Raw genomic sequence first — 22640 nt, 5'->3', positions numbered from 1 at the left:
TTTTTTCCTTTTGTTTGATTTTTGATTTTACATAAATGGAGTCAAAACTACCATACGTAACCCTTTTTTCTACATGTTGTAGCATCTACATGTTTGCATTTACATAAAAGATGTGCTTATTTTTTTTAATAGGCAATATTCTATGTTGTGGATATACTATAGTGTTTTATTTTCTTAAGGTGTCTGATTATTATGTTAAGCAGCTTAAAAAGTGCCTAATGACATACTGTAATATATGGAACGGGTCTCCTTTCAAATGTTTCCTCATGGGGTGAGTATATCTGGTAATTTATGATAGTGTTTTTATGACTTTATTTCGAGTTTGACTCCTATGCTTTTTTCTTTTTTAAAAAAAATTAATTTTATTGTCTGTGCTTATGTTTGTTCTGTCTGGTGCTGATGGGTTAAAGAACTTTTATTCCTGCTCTACTCCCATTAGTTGCTTGGTTATTTTAAAGAGAAAACTCAAGGCATTTAAGTGCAGTCTCTTGAAAATGGTTGGCTTGAAGCTGGCCAACTGAAAATTCAATAGTCTTGTTTTTCATAATGGGATTTATAGTTGGAAGTCTACTTTCATGGGTTCAATGAGAGGCAATTATCTTGTGTAATTTTTGGTTATTGTTTGATACTGAAGTGTTGTATTTGGGTCCTTTAGTTTTGGAATTCATGTATAATGTTCTTTATGTTTAATTTGGTAGCCTTTTTAAAAAAAAAATCAAGCTAACATTTACTTCAATGTCTTTTCCAACTGTGCAGATAATACCTTGGTCATTAGATGGAGGTTTAAAATTGGTCTGAATTACTATAGATGCTTTTTATTTTAGAATGCTTTTTCTCTCACATGCTAACATCTCACAAGTGAAAATATCCTTGGGATGGTGTGTGGGTGTGGGTAGGAGTGTGATCATGCTGGCTGTTTACTGGGAGCCTGCTGTGGGCTTGCAAGAACCTGAAGCAAGTATGGTTTTTCTCTATAGATCTTCCTGTTGCCCACTTCCTGCCAAGTGCAGTTAGAGCCTCTCTTTGGGGAGGGTTGTATAGTAATCACCAGTATTTGCTTCATGATTACCTCTTTGGAGACCCATCGATTAACTTGTACTTTGAGTGTTTAGTCTGGTATTTGGCCTCTTGGTGAATAGCTATTAATTACATGCTCTCTACTTTAGTTGCTAAATGATGCATGCCAGGTTTAAAATTTTTATGAAATTTGTGTTAACGTAAAGCTAACATTTTTAATAAATTTTATAGATGTCTATGAAAACCCTTGTATCAAAATCCATTTATTCTGATCTTGAGCACAAATACTTTTTAATTACCTGGCTAAAAAATACAACTCTTCCATTAATTTATCAATTCTAGAGCAGAGTATCTATATCAACTCTGTAACATAAGCTACATATTTTATGGTACTGCGTCTATGGTGAAAATGATAGTTATGAAGAATCAAGTGGACTGCAACATTTACTAAGCATGCACTATTATGTACTCAGTTCCTAGTTACTGGGATTCCTCCATTTCAAAGAATAGTGAGTCTACAACATGTTCATTGTGGTCTTTGGATTTTCTAGTACTTGGGACTGCAGAATTTCTTAGGTCTTAGCAAAAGAACCATACAAGTCTAAATTGTGCAAAAGAATGCATGAATGCTTAGGCTCCAATAAAATGTTAGCTTTTCTTTATGCTTGGTATAACTAACCACCTAAAGTATCTTAAAGCTTGGAGAATTATAACAATGCACATGCATATAAACACATCTTTTTTTATTGATTGATTTTAGACCGAGAGGGAGTGAGAGAGAAAGAAAGATTGACTTGTTTCATTAATTCATTAATCCATTGGTTGATTCTTAGATATGCCCTGACTTGGAATTGAACATGCAGCCTTGGTGTATCAGGTCAATGCTCTAACCAGCTGAGCTATCTGGCCAGGGCTGTAAACACACTTTTTGAATTTTTTATATGGCAAAAAGTAGTATAAGCAGTGGCTGCATTTCATAAAAGCACATAGCTGACAGATTTTGCAGCTAGCATATGCTAAACTGAAAAAATATCCTATCACAGCCAGGTTCCACCTTGGTCCTAAAATTCATATTCTCCAACACTATTTTATCCAATAATGAAGAAAAGTAGTCAGAGAAAGATGAACACTAAATATTGGGTTGGCCAAAGATCATTTGGTTTTTTTCTGTAAGATGGCTGTACTAGTGCTTAGCTGTCTTTAACTTCATTTGAAACAATTTTGTTAAATTGTATTGTGACAGCTGCCATATCAGCCTGCATTTAAAAAAAAACTTATCAAAATTAGTGAATTTTTGTGTAGCCATTTTAATGCCGAAGATGGAAGAAAATACACAACATTTTCAGCATATTATGCTTTATTATTTCAAGAATGGTAAAAATGCAAAACTGAAATGCAAAAAAAGAATTGTGCAACGTGTGGAGAAGGTGCTGTGACTGCTGGAATGTGTCAGAAGTGGTTTGCGCAGTTTCATGCTGGAGAGAGTTCTTGCAGGATGATGTTCCACGGTTGGGTAGACCAGTTGAAGTTGATAGTGATCAAATCAAGACATTGAGAACAATCATTGTTATACCATGTGGGAGATAGCTGACAGACTCAAAATATTCAAATCAATAAAGTTATTGGTGAAAGTAAAAAGTGTCATTTTATGGAAAAAAAAGTTAATGGACTTTTTGGCCAACCCAATATTTCTTGGTAGTCTCATTGTTTCTCTAATGTACACAAGCAATACTGTTAATTGGGGAAACATGGGTTTTATATTCAGCTACCATTGTTTCAGTGTCGGTATTCAGCTATTAACATTACTTCTTTGCACAAACTGCTGTTAATCTGCCAAAAAGACTATACTGTACTTTTCATAATTGTGATCATTGGTTTCCTGAATAATTATACAATAAAAGCTTTTTTTATTCTTAAAGATTTTATTCATTTATTTTTAGAAAGAGGGGGAGGAAGGGAAAAAGATAGGGAGATAAACATTGATCGGCTGCTTCTCATTGGTATCCTGACCCTGACTGAACCCACAGCCCAGTCATGTGCCCTGACCGGGAATCGAACTGGTGATCTCTTGCTTTGTGGGATGTCGCTTCGCCTGCTGAACCACAACGGTCAGGCCTGATTTTATTTTTTACTGGACATGATGAACTTAAGTTTAAAGGGTGCACTTACTACAGTTACCTTGAGAAAAACTTCAGGAGTGCATTTTCACTTATTTGTAACAATATTTTATTGTACCTCAACAAAATTTATCTGTTTACTATAGATAATTTGCCATTTATTGAGAGGGGTAATGTTTATTTTATGCCTTTCTCATGCCACTTATATTACTGTGCTGTTGCTTGTGCTATGTTTGTCTTGTTATCAGTGCAAGCTGTGTCGAGGTGATGAGGTAGTCCTAGTTCATGGGTGCTCTTAGGACTTGAACTCATGGTTTTTGGGTAGATGGACAGAGTTCACAAGTAGCAATAATGACCATATTTGTGGGAGCATTAGATATCATTCCTCATTGCTGATACGAGGGAATCAAAGTAATTGTGGATTAACAGGAAAGGCTATATAATTATGGGTACTCTATAATAAGAAATTTCCATGTAACTTGCTTAGATGTCTATATATGTTTTCTCTACTTGAAGAATTGTTTGGAATATGGGAACATTATTACTCTAAGTCCTACATCATTAAGACCCTAACTTAATGCTTCTCAGATTCAGAAATTTGTGTTATTTACAGTTAATTAAAAAGCCAATGCTTATTTTGTGGAACTATAGAGGTAGAAGGAATATATATAAGGTTGGTAAATACTTAAAAAGAACCTAGATCCTATTGTACTGTGAAATTTCCCTGTTAGTAAACTTTCTTATCTTTTGTTCTCATTAAAAGAAAGCTTGAGGAGGATAAGTGATACTGTTCCGTTTCAGTGAAGTTTCAGGTTAGTTATAGTGGGTTTTTTTTTTTTTTTTGAAGATTTTATTTATTTACTCTTTAGAGAGAAGGGAAGGGAGGGAGAAAGAGAGCCTGTAAACTAAGAATGATTTTATGTTTTTCTTAAATGGTTAAAAAAGAATGGAAAGATTTTAAGTTTTCAGGAGAGCATGGCTCATCCCAGTTTTATGCTTTTTAGAGTGACTTGATAAAAAGCTTACTGTACCACAATATATTAGAGTGATGAATATCACAGTTATGTTGGAATAATTATTTCTATTTTATATATTTTCCTTTAGTATAACCTTTTAAGAAAAGAACTTTAAGCTCTCAGGTTGTTTTACTGTGTGTCAGTCAGGAAAACAATTTAATGTAAGGAATTGGTTAAAAGGGTTTTTGGAGAACTGAGAAAATGAAAAAGGGACACTGAGGTGACAGAGGAAGGCAGTAATTTATAGCCACCCTAGGGTTGGGAGAGAAAAGGGAAGAGGGTGTGGCTCCAGAGCCTAGAAGCTTGGGGTAGGGCCCTGTAGAACCGAGACTTCTGTTGAAGTTGAGTACTGGGTTCCTGGTGCTGGTGTTTGTGAGGAATTGCAGTCAGCCTAGTCTGGGATTGTCAGGAAAAAATGTAGAAACTGGAGTCAACACCAGGGCAAAATGCACTGATGATTTATGGGTAAAGATAGGAACCATGACCTACAGGAGAGAGCAGATTCCTTCTTGTTCTTCCAGCCTTTGAGTATTCCTCTACGTAGCACATGCTATTAGTGTCAAAGGAGAAATGTAGTTTACAGGGTTCTAATTATACTTTCACAAACAGTGTAGGAAGTGTGGACTTGGGGCCAAAAGAAAATTTCTTGCAAACGACATGTAGTCTGAACATTGTGAAAATTTCTCAAAGCTCCAGGTAAGAAATGATTCTAGTTTATTTTCAGGAATTCAAGAAGGTAAAGAAATCCAAAAGAAGATTTTTGGATGAACATTGTGAAGTTTCTGGAGGCCTCTTTTTTTTGTTTTTCCTTGTTCTTTTCCTTCTTCCTTGTCCGTTCTTCCTCCTCCTCCTTTCTTCTTCTGTCACATCTGTTTATTACCCACATGTATACTCTTCTCTAGGAGGCCTAAACAGTGAAATCCTGGCTTTTGTTACCTTGACCTGTTGTGTAAAATAGTGGTAAAAGACTGAGGAGTGAAGAATAGAACTTTATTAGGTAGCAATAAAACCCTAACATACAAAAAGTTGGGATTTTCTGAATATGCTTCAAATTAAGATTGCTACCCCATAGAAGAAAATAAATCTAATTATCAGTTATTTAGGGTTAAGGGGTTCCAAATAGGATAAAGCCATTCATGGATGTTTTAGTTTAGTGTCTCTTGAACTACCTGTGGTGAAAGACCAGTGCTCGCTTTTCTTTCTTCTCAGGATATTATGGACTGATACTTTTTAAATGTACAATAAAAATGAATTCCTAGAAAAATGAAATGAAAAATTTAGACATTCAGAATACAGTGCCACAGATGGAAGTCAATATCTTGATGTGGTGGTGGTTACATGGACCTATACATGGGATAAAATTGCGTAAAACACACATACACACACAAATGAATGTGAATGGAGGTAAAGAATGGTGAAAACTGAATAAGGTCTACTCTGGTTAATAGTAATGTACCAATGTCAGTTTCCTTGTTTTAATAGTGACTATGTTAAGATGTCACTGTTTGAAGAGGGCTGGGTAAAGAATACAGGGACTCTGTACTATTTTTGCAACTTCTGTCAATCTGTAATTATTTCAAAATAAAAAGCTTAAAAATATATAAGCCTATTGATCACTGGTCAAGGTCAGATTGCTGTAAAAGTTTCTAAACTTCAGTCTCAGTTATGTGCTTGTGGATTTGTAACAAAACTTAGCCAACTGGCTCAGGTCTGAAGACTACAGTTAAGTGTTATTAACCCCTTTTTCCCCTCTGTCATGCCTCCGTATTTTTGCAATTCTCAGTCTCTCTTACCTTTCATCTCTTACCTCCACTTCTCTGCTCATTTGATTAAACTTATTTACTCTGCATCCTATCAGTGCGAAAACCTGGGGATAAAAAATGAACAGGGCCTTTACTATTTACGCTTATTTTCTAAGAGTGGAGACTTGTTAATCAAAGAACCTTATAAATACATAATTCAAATTGCTAACTATATTTCCCATTTATTGAGCCATAACTATATGCCAGGCCCTATATGGAGGATTTTAAATAGACATTTTTCCTTTTTTGGGGAGGGGATACCAAAGGACTTTATTTGAAGAAATAGTACAAATGAAAAAACATAAGTGGATGATTTGGTGCAAGTTATAGAAAGGTAACTCCAAAATGCAGGAACTGCTTTGGTGATCAAGGAAATTACCCCCGTGGCAATGGGAAGCCAGCCTAAGGTTTAATTAGTTCTCTTCATTGTCTCCCAGGGTGAGTTTCAATGAAGTCACACAAAGGAGAGTCATTTTTGTTAGAGGCCAGTTTGTGCAGTTCTAGTAATGACTGATGGCAAGCTTTTTTCCAAGTGTAATGCACACTCCATTGCATTTAGCCTATTCTCCCAGTCCTCAGGTCTGGTTTCTTGATATCCTAAAGGAAGATTTGGCTACCTTGTTGGTTTCTGCAGCATCTTCAGTTTCTCAGCATATTCTCTCACGAAATTGGTGAAGAAAATATTTAGCAAAGTTTTCAAAGCTGCATTATAGTAGTCAAAGAAGTAAGACATGGACAGTTAGATGTAGGATGCGTGAGCTCCAGGTTGTTCTGGTGGTCAATGGAAGCCTTTGGGTCTCGGTGGTAGTTCTGGTGCACCTGCGGTGTGGGTGCTGCTGTCATGGCTAGAGGCTGAGGAGAGGTGGCTGTGTATGGCTGGAGTGGTGGTAGGCCTTGGAGCGTCTGAGCGCACTGTGAGGAGGTGGCATAAAGCTGGACTTGAGTAGCTGGCTGGGATGGGGGTCGAGCACTGTTCTGTCCAAGCACTGTTGAAGCAGGAAATCAAGGTGACTCTCTGTGAAGATGTAAACAGTTTCTCCCCTGCGCTCCCCTCTGCTCCGCACCCCTTCCTTCCCTCCTCTCCTCTCTCTTCCCCTCCCTGCTCTTCCCCTGTCTTCCATCCTCTTTTTGAAGTAAATACATTATTACTATTTTAGTTCTATAGGTAATCTTTTTGGCCACCACTGCTTGGTTAATTTTGTTAAAAAGTGGTAAAGTATTGGAGATGGTATTCAAATCCACATTGACTGACTTTCAAGTCTTTGCTCTTAACCTATGTATGATATGATAATGCTGTCCCCCGTCTGGAATTTTGGAAACATATGATGGGGGAGAAGAGGAATTGGAACATGACTTAAGGACAGGAGGCACTAGAAAGGCCCTAGAACAGAAAACTTAGATTAAACTATGTAGTTCTTTTTCCTCATACTAGCTAGGGTGTATAACAGTGTCAGCTTTGATTTTCAGTGCTCTTAGTGTGATTGTAGGCATGAAAACCAGCTGCCTGGTTTGACTTTTGGATATTATATTCAACTACTGTTGTTACTTCCAAGTCACAGTCATCCTTCTGTTACTTTACTTTTTGTTTCTGTGAGGAGTACATCTGCCTTATCAATTTGCAATATTTCTTGTAGCGCATAAAATTTGATCTCTTCTAGTGAGCTATTGATGATACTTAACATTCCTTTGTGATTACTGGAATATTTTAAAGTGGCTAGGGACTTGATAGCTAGGGCTGTGGACCAACTGCATTTTCATTAATTCTGGTTATAGTATAACTTGATATTTGAGACATAAAGCAATCAACCCACTGGACAGAAGTGATAAAGTTCTGTTTTATAGATTAATTCAGCTTTATTATTATATATTATTAATATATAGTGTAATGTACATACCTGGAATTTGATATCTGGAAGTGGAAATTGCATCTAGATTTCTAATTTGAAAAATTATATACAAAATGTTCTATTGTTTTTATGTTTACCTTGAGAACTCAAAAGATAATTTTCACAGGAAATGAAAATTTAGCTCTGTGTGGTCTCTTATCCTAAAAGATTAGAATAGTTCTATATGTACTGTTGAAAATTTTTCACCTTGAGTCTTCTAAAAAATTTTTCATACTGAGTCTTTTCAAATTAAATGACCCTAGAGTAGAATGGTGTTGATGTTATTTGGCAAAAGTTAATTTACAGAAAATATTTGCCATCATAATATAATGTTTGCTTTGGTTACATATTTATGATTTTTTAATTTATTGTTGGGGAGTGAAATTCTTGCAACCATAGGAATAGTCTAAATCAGGTGAGTGAATCCTGGTGATTGCTTCTGCTTGGGTCAAGAGATGAATGCTGAGCCCACAGCCAGGTGAGTGGGCCCTGATTGTGGATAGGTGGGTGATTGGATGGTAACGGGAATGGACACATTCTGCCAACACACTTCTGACCACCAGCCCTCTGCTACTACATGTGCATGTGTGGTCTCTTGTTGTTTATTTGGAGATTTGTTTTCCTCTTTCGTATTACAATTAAACTTTAAAACATTTTATTCTTGAAAATTTTAAACATTCATACAAGAGAAAATAATATGCCCCTGCCCAGTGTACTCCTCTAGCTTCATCAGTTACTAACATTTTGCAATTCTGGTTTCATCTATCCCCTACTCTTTCTGTTGTTACTGGAATATTGTAAAGCTACCAAGATTTTCTATCATTTCATACTTTATATTTCTAAGAGATAAAGCCTTTACAAAAAAAGCAGCCATGCCATGGCTGGGTGGCTGTTGATTGGAGCATTGTCCCCTGCACCAAAAGGTTTTGGGTCTGATTCTTGGTCAGGGCACATACATGGGTTGCACCCAGGTTGAGGTGCAACATATCAGTGATAATTTATTATGCTAGAAACTTCCTGATTTTCTGTATTCATTGTGTTACCAAAATATAACATGGCCCGTGTATATTTTTAATATTTATACTTAAAACAAAAAAATGGCTTGTGAAACATGAAAGAATAAAATTATTTTCAGAAGTAGTTTTAATTAATACCAAAGTAAGCAAGTGTTTATGAAGGAAAGAGATCCTGAATTCTTTATCATCTTAGTATTTAAAAAGAGAAACCTCCTCTTTCTCATGTGTTTAGGGTTAATCACATCCCATGTTTTACTTTCATTGTTTTTGTTGTTTTTGTTTTGAAGATGGGTTTTAAAGGGCTAATTTGCATGAAAGTCTGTAACCACATGAAGGAACTGACCACTGTGTATTTTCATGTTTCTGTTTAATGTGGTTAAATAAGAGTAGGACTGTAAGGCTGGCATAAGAACTCAGTGTGGTAAAATACAGGATCGGTGCAGCTTATTGAACGTTAACTGGATGAGTTTATATATCCTACAGTCTGTCTGTAATAAGCCATCTCTCTCAGACTCTTGGGAGCCAGTGTTCCACACTGCTTTCAGTGTAGTATCTATTTCATAGAAGAATTTAGTCCTAAATTGGGGAAGAAAAACAATTCCAGTTATTTATTTTTTTTACATCTCGTTTAGGAGTTTCCTAATACAGACACGATCATCAGGACTCTCATGTGAACACTTCTGTTACTTTTTATTTCATGTTATAGCTCCTTCTGTTGCTAGGCAGGTAACATTAAATCAGAATATGTTTTCCTGAAACTTCTTACCCTTTGCTCTCAGTTTTGTGTACTTGCTAATATTTGATGTAAAGAACAAGGGCCCTGCAGTCAAATAGCCTATGAATTTTCTTGGCTTTGCCGCTTCACTAGCTATATAACTGTAGGTTACTTCATTTGTAAAACAGGCATACAAATAGCATACTTTTCATAGATTTGAGGGACAAATGAGCTAAAGTTTGTAGAGCATTTAACCCAGTACCTGAAAAATGGAAAATAATCTGTTAGCTGCTTATAATGGTGATGGTGGGCTAATAAATGGGGGCTATAAGACAGTAGTATAATATGATCAGGTCACTGAGAACTTACCCTCAATTCTTTGTGTTGTGATTCATTGGCTAGTACTAAAAATGAGTTTTAGTACTTACACATTTCTGTCTTTTGAAAAATATTTGGTAATGGGTATCTCCTCTCCCACATTTTGCTTATTAATAAGGAAAATAGGTAATTTAAGAGATTTAATTCAAATAATGAATGCAGATAGTGAAACATTTGCATATAACAGGCCCTGAAATGTCCAAATTGGGTCACCATATAGCCCAATTCATGAGTTTTGGAAAAAGCAAATTGCTTTAACAGGAGAACATAATTCCCTTTATGCAAGTGTTTGTGCAGACTAATTTGGAAGACAAATTTAGGAACAGATTTCAGGTATACATACCGTTAATATTTGTGATGATATTCTTACCTTTCTTCACTTACTGTTGAACTCTACAATGATACGTTTGAGATCAGCTGTGTTTGTTTATAAAGTGATTTCTTGTATAAAGAAAATAAGTTAGTAAAGCTATCTTATACAGACACCACATTAAAATAAATCTACAACTATTTGGGGGTATAAGAATAGTTTATAGGTATGGCATTGCGGGAGAGGGCTGCTATTCTGACGTATATGTATATATCAGAGATGAAATTACTTTCTGTGAGAATATTCTCGCCTTGTAAACATTGTAATTTTAATATTTGTTTTTGTTTTCAAATTACTTTATCTAGATTTAATCTGTACACATTAGATTCTAGCGCTAGGACTTTTCTGTATATCTGAGATACGATGCCACTTGAAGATGTGGACTTAAAAAAGCAAGTGAGAAATGCTGCATGTGTTTATCAAGTCCATTGGTACCAGTTCAGGTTAGCATATTCATTCCAGAGTGCTTTGCTTAAAGTTTCCAGACCTTTGAAAAAAGCAGTGTGGTGTGCCTGGCTTTATTGTCCACATAAATTATGTATATTTCTCATCAGTGTTCTAACTCACTTATCCTCATAGGTCCTATTTCTGGAATGAGAGTATGGCAAATATTATAAATTATGGCCTGTATGGCTTGCTTTTTCTACAAGACTGTTTTGGGGTGTTTCTTTTCCTCTGGGAATTACCTGATATTGGAAAGCTAAACTTGGTACTAGTGTTAAGGAAGTTCTTTAATTCAAAGTGTTTTGAGAATTATGCTAGGGGTGGGAATGGTAAGCCAGGGGAGATCACACAATAAAGACAAGAGAGTGCCTCTGTCTCTTTGTAACTTAAACTCTAGTTGGGAAGGCAGGAACAAGAAATGCAAGTCAAGGCTATATGTGATTGTCATTCTGCAAAGTGCATGGTGTAGGAATTGAGTTCAGTAGAAGTGTCTGCAATGGTAAGGAAAGGGATGGGAAAAGGCAGTACAGTACAGAGTTCATAGTAGAACTCATACTTGTCAAGTGAATGAAAGTGAGATGGAAATGGCTGAGAGGATTAAGATGGGCGGGGGGGGGGGGGGGCGGGGATGATTTGTGCATGCAAACTGGGAGAGAGGGAGGAAGATGGTAGAATGAAGAGCAGTATGCAAAATTATTTGAAGTTGAGGATGATCTGTGTTTGAACTTAGGGGAGGTTTTTGAAATTTCTCCTGTGGAGTAGTTGGATATTAGGGAGATGGGAATGATGTGAGTCAAATATTTACTAAGTACTTCCTATGTTCCAAGTAGTGCTTTTGGTACTTTAAATGCAGTGGTGAACAAGAGAAACCAAATCCCTGCCCTAAAGGAGCTTATGTTGTAGTGGGAGGAAACAGGCACTACATTAAAACAGAAAAACACCTCATACTGATAAATGCTAGTAATGAAATAAGGTGCTATAAGAACAATGGGGAAATATCAGAGGAGATAACATTGGTGGTATCATCTTATTGTTAAGGAGTGGTCTGTGAAAGATCTACTGGGAATAGTACTGTGTCCTAAGAAGAAACCTTGGGAAGAAAAGGCTAGGAATTAGCTTGGAGTTTGAGGGACAGAAAGAAAGTGGGTTCCATTCCCAGTTGGGATGCAAACGGGAGGCAACCAGTTGATGTTCCTCTCTCACATCAGTGTTTCTCTGTCTCTGTCCCTTCCTCTCTCTAAAATCAGTAAACACATCCTTGAGTGAGGATTAAAAAAACTATAAAAAGAAAAGCTATTATGCTAGTAGAACTACAGCTGTAGCAACATCTATATATGTTGATGTGTAATGATGATCAAGGCTTTAAGTGGAGAAAAAACAAGGTGCAGAACATTTCCACCTGTGTGTTTTCTCCTAAAAAGAGATGTATATGCTCATATATCCACACAATTTTTGGAAGGATATATAAAGCTTAACAATAGTTGCCACTGGGGAGAGAGATCTAATTTTAGTTGTATATCTATTTGTATTATAAAAACTTTCCTTGAATGCATATATTTTAAAATAAATAAATTTAAAATGTTCTAATTAAATGAGCTAAAATCTGTCATTCTGTACTTCTGTTGGTCACAGCTCCAACTTTTGGAATTATGCAAAATAAGATTATTTTATCTCTGAGTTTCCTGATATTTTGAAATAAATCACTGTGGTCCTCTGTAAGTCATCTTTTTTTCCAGAGTAACTAAAAATATTTCCAATTAACTGTAACCATTTCTTGTGTGACATGTTACCCAGAATAGCTTTTCTTACTATCCAACCTCTTTATAACAATTTATGAATATCCTTCATATGGACAAATCTCTCATACCAGGTCTTCCATTGGAAACTTTACTTCTTGTGTTCTATCCTTATATGGTTGGTTGGTTGGTTGGTTGATTGGTTGATGTTAATAATCATGCCATTCTTTGGGGTTTTTTTTGTCCTTGGTAAGTAAGACTAAAACTCATCTTTTTCCACATGTGCTCTCTGACCCAATAATGATTGTCTTTGTGTTGACATAGATTAATCAGCATTCTTTAAATATATTTCTTCAGCAAGCTGCAGATCTGCACACTGTGCATTTTGACGGTCAACATGCTGCAATATTCCTCTGATTTTCTTCTGTAGTAACTTTTCAAAAGAAGTAGTAAGCCATTCTAGCATGATCTAATGCTAGAGAGTTAAATGCCTGTTTTTGCATGCTGCCTCAGTGTTTATGGCAGGGGCACCGGGGGAGCCCAGTACTTCTAGCCCTGGCTTGCATACCCGGTTCTTTGCTGTTGACATTATATTATTGACTAAAGCAAGTCTTTTGTTAAAAATACTTGTGGCTGTTTCTTGCTATTAATTGTGGCCTCATAATTTCATTAATTTCTTCAAAAATCTCTCATCCTCTTACTGTGTGGCAGTCTACTCCCATGGCCACACCTGAGTATTGTCATCTCCTGGAAGTGTACCCCAACTGTAAAATATTACTCTGACCATACTTTTTAATTCTTTCACATTACTCTCCTACTTTTTGGTTTCCACCAAACCTTCTCTTTGAAGGTGCTGATATCTCGTCCTTACTGGTCCTACAGTTTATCAACTTCCTTCAGATTTCACTCCCTTATCTATTGTCTGTGGATCTCTAGGTCAGTCACTTCAACATTCTTGGAAATACCTTCAATTTTTTCAATCCCTTGCCTTCTACCCTTCTTGTCCCACCCAACTTGCTGGAGTGACTCATCAGTTGTTTCCTCTAGTTGCTTCTAGACAACTTAATGTTGCCAGCAGAAGTAGAATAAGTATGCTGATTATAAATTAGTAATGTCCAACTTTGGGCAGCAACATTGAAGATTTATAGTTTGCTTTCATTTTTTTCCCACACTTGAATTTTCTTTAGGTCTTTTACCCTGCCTCTTCCCCCAACTTTCAATTAATTCTGTCAGAGAGAAATTGAGGCCAAAAGATACATGGTTGCTTTATTTTGAAAATTGACTATACCTTCGCTCATTTATATCCCTTTCTCTCAGGATCATACCCTCAGTCTGTTGTGATGCCATACTTTTTCTGTGATCTGAACACCTTATTTGCTCACCTGCTCTGTTTATGATGAAGGAAGGAAGATACAGAATGGCTTAAATGCTGTGATTACTATACTTAGAAAGAGACCTCTCTGTTTAAGTCCTCCACACACACAAGTACACAGAAATAGTGTTTGAAGGGTCTAGACTGAGGATTTAACAGCAGTTGTCTCTGGATGGGTTGAATTGTAGACTCTTCTTTTTGTTTGTAATTTGTTTTTTTTCTCTTAATGTGAAATGCTCTTTTGAAAACTTTGATATTTTCTCCGTATTTTTGTATGTGCTTATATTATTTTTATTATAAACATTTAATTTTATTATCAAGTTATGGGATATGGCTTGCCATCTCTGTCTAGCAGTTCTCTGATTTTTGAAACAGACCTTTATCTTCCTCTGCCTACCTGTTCCCCCACCAATCCTATATTTATAATGCTTCTTCAGCCGTTTGACCATGTAATGACTGTCCTCACAGTTTGTCAGGATTTTCTTTTCATTTGCTTGTTTATAATAGAATGGCTGAGGCTTAGGAAAGGGCTTTGTCACTGAGGTATTTTCAGCACTTCATATGTAGGGATACCATGCAGACGAGCACAGATGCTCTTAAATGTCCACTGAAAGAGGAGTACAGATATAAATGACACTCTTAAGTGCTTGGACATCTCCAGGTATCTTTCTGTTCTTGGAAAAAATTTCACGTGTTTCTAATTTAAATCAAATCTAGTATGCAATAGGTTGGAAGACACAAGTGTTTAACCTAGGCACTACTTCAGCTCTCATCCATGCAGTGTCAACTCTTTTCCCCTTTTTACTTGGTTTTGTATGGCTACCACACACACTAGTGAATTGACTGAATTATGGTGGTGACAGGCCTACATTTAGGGAAAGGATTTTTTGTACATTTTGTTTAAGGAGCATTTAAAACAGATTATATTGTACGCCAGTCTTGCAACATAGCCTGTGGAGTTACCTGCTTAAAATATAAATTTGTGTGTCATAGTCTAAAGCCCTTTGCAGCATCCCTTTCCCCCTTATATCCCAGTGCACTTGTGCACACTAGCCTTTTTGGCTTGGATTCCTCAGAGTCATTGTGGCTACCAATTTTAGAACATAACTAGGAGCTCAGAGGGAGGCGTGCTGTGATGTGGAGCAGAGTGTGTATACCTTATATTCATCAAAGAAATTGTTGAATGTATACCAAAAAGGAGTGAGAACCACTAATTTATATGATAAAATATGCTTCTCTTCAGGAGAAACATGACCTCTATGTCTGGCCACTGCCTCCTATTTCATCTAACTATTGGCTTTGTTCTGCTTTACACTTTATACTTAGGTAATGTTGGATTGTTTGTAGTTTCCTTGCCCATATAGTTTTATGTTTTAATCTGTGTGCTTTTGCCGGGGTCTTCCTCCCCATATATTCTTCAAAAACTACCATATTTTGCCCTGTGTAATGTGCTCCTGTGTGTAGTGCACACCCACATTTTTGTGCGCAGTATACATGGGATTATTATACACATGGTATGTAATCATTATACCCATGTATAACGTGCATCTTTGTTTTTCCCTAAAAAATTTGAGCAAAAAAAGTGCGCACTATACTTGGAAAAATACAGTAATCTTTTAGGAAGGATTCTTTGTATTCCTTCCCTTCCACTAAACCCAGTTACTTATCTTAGTCTTTGCTGTTACACTGTGTATATTTCTATCCTTGTATTTACTCCATTATGTTGGAGTTACTTTTGTAACAAAGTTACATCTTGGATTTATAACTATAAGCTTTTTAAGGGTGAGGACTCAGCTTTATTCTCTTTTTATCTTCAGCACCTGGCATAGTACATGGCACTACCTTCAATAAATATTTGCTATACTAAATGTACTTGAGGATATGAAGGAATGGACAGTCCATGTAAAATATACCTGTATGTTGTAGGTATCCTAAGTTTTAAAAAGAAAAACAACTTTCATTTCCATTTATGATTTCTTTTTATTTCTTTGCATGCTCTCTTGGCTGGATGGTAATAGAGAAGAAGAAAATGAGGTAAGTATAATATAGGTATTCAGTAATTATGAGATTAAAAACATTTAAAATTTTGCTGTCATTTGGAATGTGATATGAAGTAATAGTTTTTGTTTAATTTTGGTGTTGGATCTACAGTAACTTATTCCAGAGTGGGATGTTATATATATCTAAAAAATGTTAAAGTTTGGTGCTTCCAGAGCTTTAAGCAAGGTAAAGGAAGCTGGCAACTCTGGAGATAGTTTCTCACCTGTTTTTATGTGTTGAGCTTCAATGTAAGATTTAATTTGAAAAGTAGATTCTGCTTCTTTCAAGTATTTTTTTTAATACCACTGCTCTGTATGATAATGCATGTGAAGATACTTACTTTCCCACTTGAATGGTTACTGTATAATTTTGAAAATTGATTTTAGATTGTACCATGTTGGGGGGGGGAAGCTATTCTCTTAAATAGCTGGAGTTGATTAAAGAACATCAATTAGAAGAATGTTGCAGATGGCAAGTGTACCACTTCTCTTTTAGGCCTGAGTTTGTTGTAGGTTTTTCTGAAGTTCTAGCCTACACCCTAAGTTATGCATTTCACTTCTAAAGCCCACTATTTCCTTTGGTGGTTTGGCAAATAATGGAAGGAGAAGTCTTCTTAGATTGTACTTTGTAGTTGTCGCTTACACAGTAGGATCAGACTATAAATCAGCATGTCCTGAGTGTGTGGGGCCTAGGCAGAGACAGTGATGGTGTGCCAGGGCAGAGCAATTTCCCAGAAGTCAGAAAGGCCTCTTTTAGTTAACTTCATCTGGCAAATGAGTCAGATGGGAGGCTTGGGTTGTGGAAACTTGGGTGGGTACTTAGCAGTTTATTCTCCAAATATTGATTGAAAATTTTCATAATAAAGAGTTTTAAGAATGCTCATATACTTACAGAAATTTTACTATTTATCATTAAAAAAGGACTTTCATTTCCCTGACATTTTAAACTGTGATACTAACCATTTGAAAATAACTTTATTATAGTAGTAACTGCTTCTTTTGTTCATTTGTAGGCAAAGATTGAAAATGTGCAGAAAACAAGTTTCATCAAAGGACCAATGTTCAAAGGTGTTGCTTCTGGTCGGTTTTTGCCCAAAGGCACCAAGACAAAAGTTAATTTGGAGGAACAGGGACGACAGAAGGTGTCATTCAGCTTCAGCCTTACAAAGAAAACTTTGCAGAACAGGTTTCTGACTGCACTTGGCAATGACAAACAGAATGATACTCCAAACTCCGCAGCTGTACCTCTTCAAGTAGACTTGACTCCTAAAATTAAAATGGACATTGGAGATACCTTATCTACTGCAGAAGAATCTTCCCCACCAAAATCAAGGGTAGAATTGGGCAAAATTCATTTTAAGAAACATCTGCTTCATGTAACATCCAGGCCACTGCTAGCTACGTCCACAGCAGTGACATCACCTTCCCCCATAGTACCAGCAGTCTTAGCAGAATCAACAACTGTAGACTCACCACCCTCATCTCCACCTCCTCCACCTCCTCCACCTCCCCAGGCCACAGTACCCTCACCACCAACACCAATAACAGAGCCAGTGGCCTTGCCACACACACAAATTACAGTTCTGATGGCAGCACCTGTAGATGTAGCGGTTAGAGCCTTGAAGGAACCGCCAGTTACAACTGTACCAGAATCTTCAGAAGTGGACACTAAACAGGACTCTGTATCTATTAGTTTAGAAGAACACATAGCTCAAAACTTGAATGAGCAAGCAGATATTCCCTCACAAAAAGAAGATTCCCATATTGGGAAGGAAGAAGAAATTCCAGATAGTTCTAAGAATAGCCTGGGCTCTAAAAAAACAGGTTCTAAGAAGAAATCCTCACAATCTGAAGGCACCTTTCTTGGTTCGGAATCTGATGAAGATTCTGTACGGACTTCCTCAAGTCAGAGATCACATGATTTAAAATTTTCAGCAAGCATTGAAAAGGAAAGAGATTCAAAAAAGAGCTTTGCACCTTTAAAAAGTGAGGATTTAGGGAAATCTTCACGATCTAAAACAGAAAGAGATGATAAATATTTTAGCTACTCGAAACTTGAAAGAGATACTCGTTATATATCCTCTCGATGTAGATCTGAGAGAGAACGAAGACGAAGCAGATCTCGTTCTAGATCTGACAGAGGCTCTAGAACTAGCTTATCTTATTCCCGGTCAGAACGATCCCATTATTATGACTCTGATCGTCGCTACCATAGGAGTTCCCCTTATCGAGAGAGGGCACGCTATTCTCGGCCCTATACAGATAACAGGGCACGAGAGAGCTCTGACTCAGAAGATGAATATAAGAAGACATACTCAAGGCGCACCTCATCTCATTCCTCCTCTTACAGAGACCTAAGGACATCATCCTATTCTAAATCTGATCGGGACTGCAAAACTGAGTCCTCTTACTTAGAGATGGAGAAAAGAGGAAAGTATTCTTCAAAACTAGAAAGAGAATCCAAAAGGACTTCAGAAAATGAAGCAATGAAAAGATGTTGTTCTCCACCTAATGACCTGGGATTCCGAAGGGGGTCATCATATTCCAAGCATGAAAGCAGTGCTCGTTATAAATCTGCTCCTTCAAAATCTATACCCAAGTCTGATAAGTTTAAAAATTCTTTCTGTTGTGCAGAATTAACTGAAGAAGTCAAACAATCTCATTCTTTTAGTTTACAGACTTCTTATTCAAAAGGTAGTGAAGTAAGAATGATTAGTAAAATTCCTGAAAGAGAAAAGACTGGGTCTCCGTCTCTATCAAGTCGATTAAATGATTCACCTACTTTTAAAAAGCTAGAAGAATCTCCTGTTTTTAAGTCTGAATTTATAGGACACGATAGCCGTGATAGTATTAAGGAATTAGATTCTTTATCTAAAGTGAAGAATGATCAATTAAGAAGTCATTATCCCATAGAATTAAATATAAATGGATCTCCTGGGGCAGAATCTGATTTGGTAACATTTTGCACTTCTAAAACTAACACTGTCTTGATGTCTTCTGATGATAGTGTGACTGGATTGGAGGTATCCCCTCTGGTAAAAGTATGTATGCTTTCATCAAATGGATTTCAGAATATTGACAAATGTAAAGAAAAAGACTTGGATGATTCTCGCATGCAGTGTAGTAAACCAGAAAGCCCATTTAGAGAGACAGAACCTCCAGGGTCGCCACACCAAGATAGACTCATATCTTTGCCAGTTATGACTATAGATTGCTCTAAAGCAGTAGTTAAAGAACCAGTTGATATGAGTGTGTCTAGCTGTAAAACCAAAGATTTGGACATATACTGTACTTCAAATGACAATAGCCCTTCATTGTGTCATTCCGCAGCTGAAGATATTGAGCCTTCAGTTACAAAGATTTCTTCAAATAGCTTTATGAATGTACATTTGAAATCAAAAACAGTTATATGTGATAATAGAAATCTGACAGATCAGCACTCAAAATTTGCATGTGAAGAATATAAGCAGAGTGTTGGCAGCACTAGTTCAGCTCCTGTTAATCATTTTGATGGTTTATGTCCATCTGTAGGGAGTTCAGGCATTGCTTCATCTCTTCAGAATCTTCCACCAGGAATAAAAATGGACAATTTAGCTCTATTGCAATGTGGAGTGAACACATCTCCAGTTTTGGATACCGTACTGAAAAGTAAAAGCACAGAGTTTTTGAAGCATGCAGAAAAAGAAGTAATAGAAGTAGATAGTGGCCTTCCTGATTCAGGAAGGGGGTTTGCTTCTTGGGAAAACAGGCATAATAATGGGTTACCTGGGAAATGTGCGCATGAGGCTCAAGAAGAAGGGAAATCTATATTGCCTGATAAAAGAGGAAGACCAGAAATCTCTTTAGATGAGGAAGGAGGAAGAGAACGTGAACATACATCTGATGATTCGGAAGTTGTATTTTCTTCTTGTGATTTGAATTTAACCATGGAAGACAGTGACTGTGTGACATACACCTTAAAATGTGACAGTAGTGGCGGCCATGCCTCAGAGATCGTGTCTACTGTTCATGAAGATTATTCTGGTTCCTCTGAAAGTTCAAGTGATGAAAGTGATTCTGAAGATACAGAATCTGATGATAGCAGTATTCCAAGAAACCGTCTTCAGTCTGTTGTGGTTGTGCCAAAGAATTCTACTTTACCCATGGAAGAAACAAGTCCTTGTTCTTCTCGGAGCAGTCAGAGTTACAGACACTACTCTGACCACTGGGAAGATGAGAGATTTGAGTCCAGGAGACATTCATATGAGGAAAAATTTGAGAATGTAGCAAGTAAATCCTGTCCTCAAACTGAGAAGTTCTTCCTTCATAAAGGAACAGAAAAAAATTTAGAAATTTGTTTTACACAAACTAGCAGAAAACAAATAGATAACCACTTGACTGAAATTGCACATTCTCAGAATGATGGGGTTGATAGTACAAGTCATACAGATGTGAAATCTGACCCTCTAGGTCATCTAAATTTTGAGGAAACCGTGAAAACCAAAATAACTTCTAGGCAAGAAGAGCTGCCAGTTTATTCTTCTGATGATTTTGAAGATGTCCCAAATAAGTGTCGGCAACAGACCACTTTCCCTAATAGGCCAGATAGTAGACTGGGAAGGACAGAGTTGAATTTTTCTTCCTCTTGTGAGATCTCCCGAGTGGATGGCTTCCATTCATCAGAAGATCTCCGAAACATAGGATGGGATTTCTCTCCACAAGAAAAGCCTACTACCACATATCAGCAGCCTGATAGCAGCTATGGAGCCTGTGGTGGACACAAGTATCAGCAAAGTGCAGAACAGTATGGTGGGACACGTAATTACTGGCAAGGCAATGGCTACTGGGATCCAAGATCAGCAGGTAGACCTCCAGGATCTGGGGTTGTATATGATCGAATTCAAGGTCAGGTACCAGATTCATTAACAGATGATCGTGAAGAGGAAGAGAATTGGGATCAACGAGGAGGATCTCAGTTTTCAGGCCAGTCTAGTAAATTTTTTCTATCCCTTCAGAAGGACAAGGGGTCAGTGCAAGCACCTGAAATAAGCAGCAATTCCATTAAGGATTCATTAGGTGTGAATGAAAAGAAAGATCTTTCAAAAAACTTGGAAAAAAATGATATAAAAGATAGAGGGCCTCCTAAAAAAAGGAGGCAGGAATTGGAGAGTGATACTGAAAGTGATGGTGAGCTTCAGGACAGAAAGAAAGTTAGAATGGAGGTACAGCAGTGTGAGACTGCAGTGCCCCCAGGCTCAGCACTGGTTGGGCCTTCCTGTGTCATGGAGGACTTCAGGGACCCACAGCGATGGAAGGAATGTGCCAAGCAAGGGAAGATGCCTTGTTACTTTGATCTGATTGAAGAAAATGTTTATTTAACAGAGAGGTAAGTGTAATTAATAATTTGACAAATTTTAATCTCAAAAAATATTACTACTCTTTATTTTAGAGAGAGAGAGAAAGGGAGGGAAAGAGGGAGAGAAACATCAATCTGTTGCCTCTTGTATGCCCCAGCTAGGGACCAGAGCAGCAACCCAGGCATGTGCTCTGATGGGGAGTTGAACTGGTGACTGACCATTCGCTTAGCAGGATGACGCCCAGCCAACTGAGCCATGCTGTCCAGGGCTTAACCTCTTTTTTTCTTTTTTAAAGATTTTATTTATTAATTTTTAGAGAGAGGCAAAGGGAGGGGGGGAGAGAGGGAGAGAAACATCAATGTGTGGTTGCCTATTGCATGCCCCCAACTGGGGACCTGGCCCACAACCCAGGCATGTACCCTGACTGGGAATCGGCAACCCTTTGGTTTGCAGGCTGGCACTCAGTCCACTGAGGCACACCAGCCAGGTCTTAACCTTTTTTTTAAAAAATTAGCTTTCAACAGTTCAGAATGTATGAGCATAATAATATGAAATGTAGTTGCGTAATAAAATATGAATGGAAAAATATAAAATGTGTATTTACCTATTTAGGTCCCCGCCTCCGCCCCAGGAAGGGGTGCCTGATTTTTTTTTGTCTTATTACCTCTTTGGTTCTAAAAACACAACTTAGGCCATGTGAAACTGTGGCAGAAAATGAAACAAAACTCTAGCAAAACAGCCTGCTCTTAGAGAAGTAAAAAGTAGTTATGTTGGATTTTTTTCCTTTTCAAAATGGTTCAGAATAAAGTATCTTTAGGTACTTTATAAAGCTGGAACTAGACTAGAATATAGTTTTCTTTTGTCAGGCTTTTTAGTCTATTGTTAATAGGTTGAATTTGGCATTAGCATAACAAATACTCTAGAAATAAATGGTAAAATGGTTTACCACAAATCCCTAACATGAAACAAGGTATAATGAGAGTGGGAATAAGGAAAACATATTCCTTTACTCATTCCAGAGCTTCTCAGTCTTTCTTTTACCCCTCCTCAATAATCTCATTTTCCTAATATAAATGTATGGTGAATCTGCCTTTTAAAAAATCTGGTCTCTTGCCTTGGCTGGTGTGGCTCAGTGGATTGAATGCTCGCCTGCCAACCAAAGGGTCGCATTGGAGAGCCTTTTAGGAATGGGAAGCATTTTTACATATTCCTTACTTTTAAGTGCCTCTTGCTATACGCTGGGCATTTAGGAGCCACCGAGAAGACACATTATTATAAAATAGTATGACTAGAGTGAAAATTTTTTTGTTATGTCTAATGAAAATAGGGTTACCTGGAAAGAATGTGTGCCCATTAGTCCTATTTTGGCCTTCTAGGGCAATACGTAGTAAAGCTA

General features: G+C 37.1%; 1 protein-coding gene across 1 annotated transcript in view; it reads left to right on the top strand.

The window, feature by feature from the left end:
* The window catches only part of SETD2 (SET domain containing 2, histone lysine methyltransferase), a 91522-nt gene that overhangs the window by 7259 nt on the left and 61623 nt on the right, over window positions 1–22640 (top strand). The window contains exon 2 of the mRNA XM_054594574.1: window positions 16922–21273. Within this exon, the coding sequence (XP_054450549.1) occupies window positions 16967–21273 (4307 nt within the window). The 5' untranslated portion in view covers window positions 16922–16966. The remainder of the gene's footprint in view (window positions 1–16921; window positions 21274–22640) is intronic.

Source organism: Pteronotus mesoamericanus, unplaced genomic scaffold (assembly GCF_021234165.1).
Source record: "Pteronotus mesoamericanus isolate MK-2021 breed Mesoamerican mustached bat unplaced genomic scaffold, CSHL_Meso_final scaffold_533, whole genome shotgun sequence".
Classification (NCBI taxonomy): Eukaryota; Metazoa; Chordata; class Mammalia; order Chiroptera; family Mormoopidae; genus Pteronotus; species Pteronotus mesoamericanus.
The sequence above is the reverse complement of the archived record's forward strand: the minus strand, read 5'-3'. Positions and strand labels throughout refer to the sequence as shown.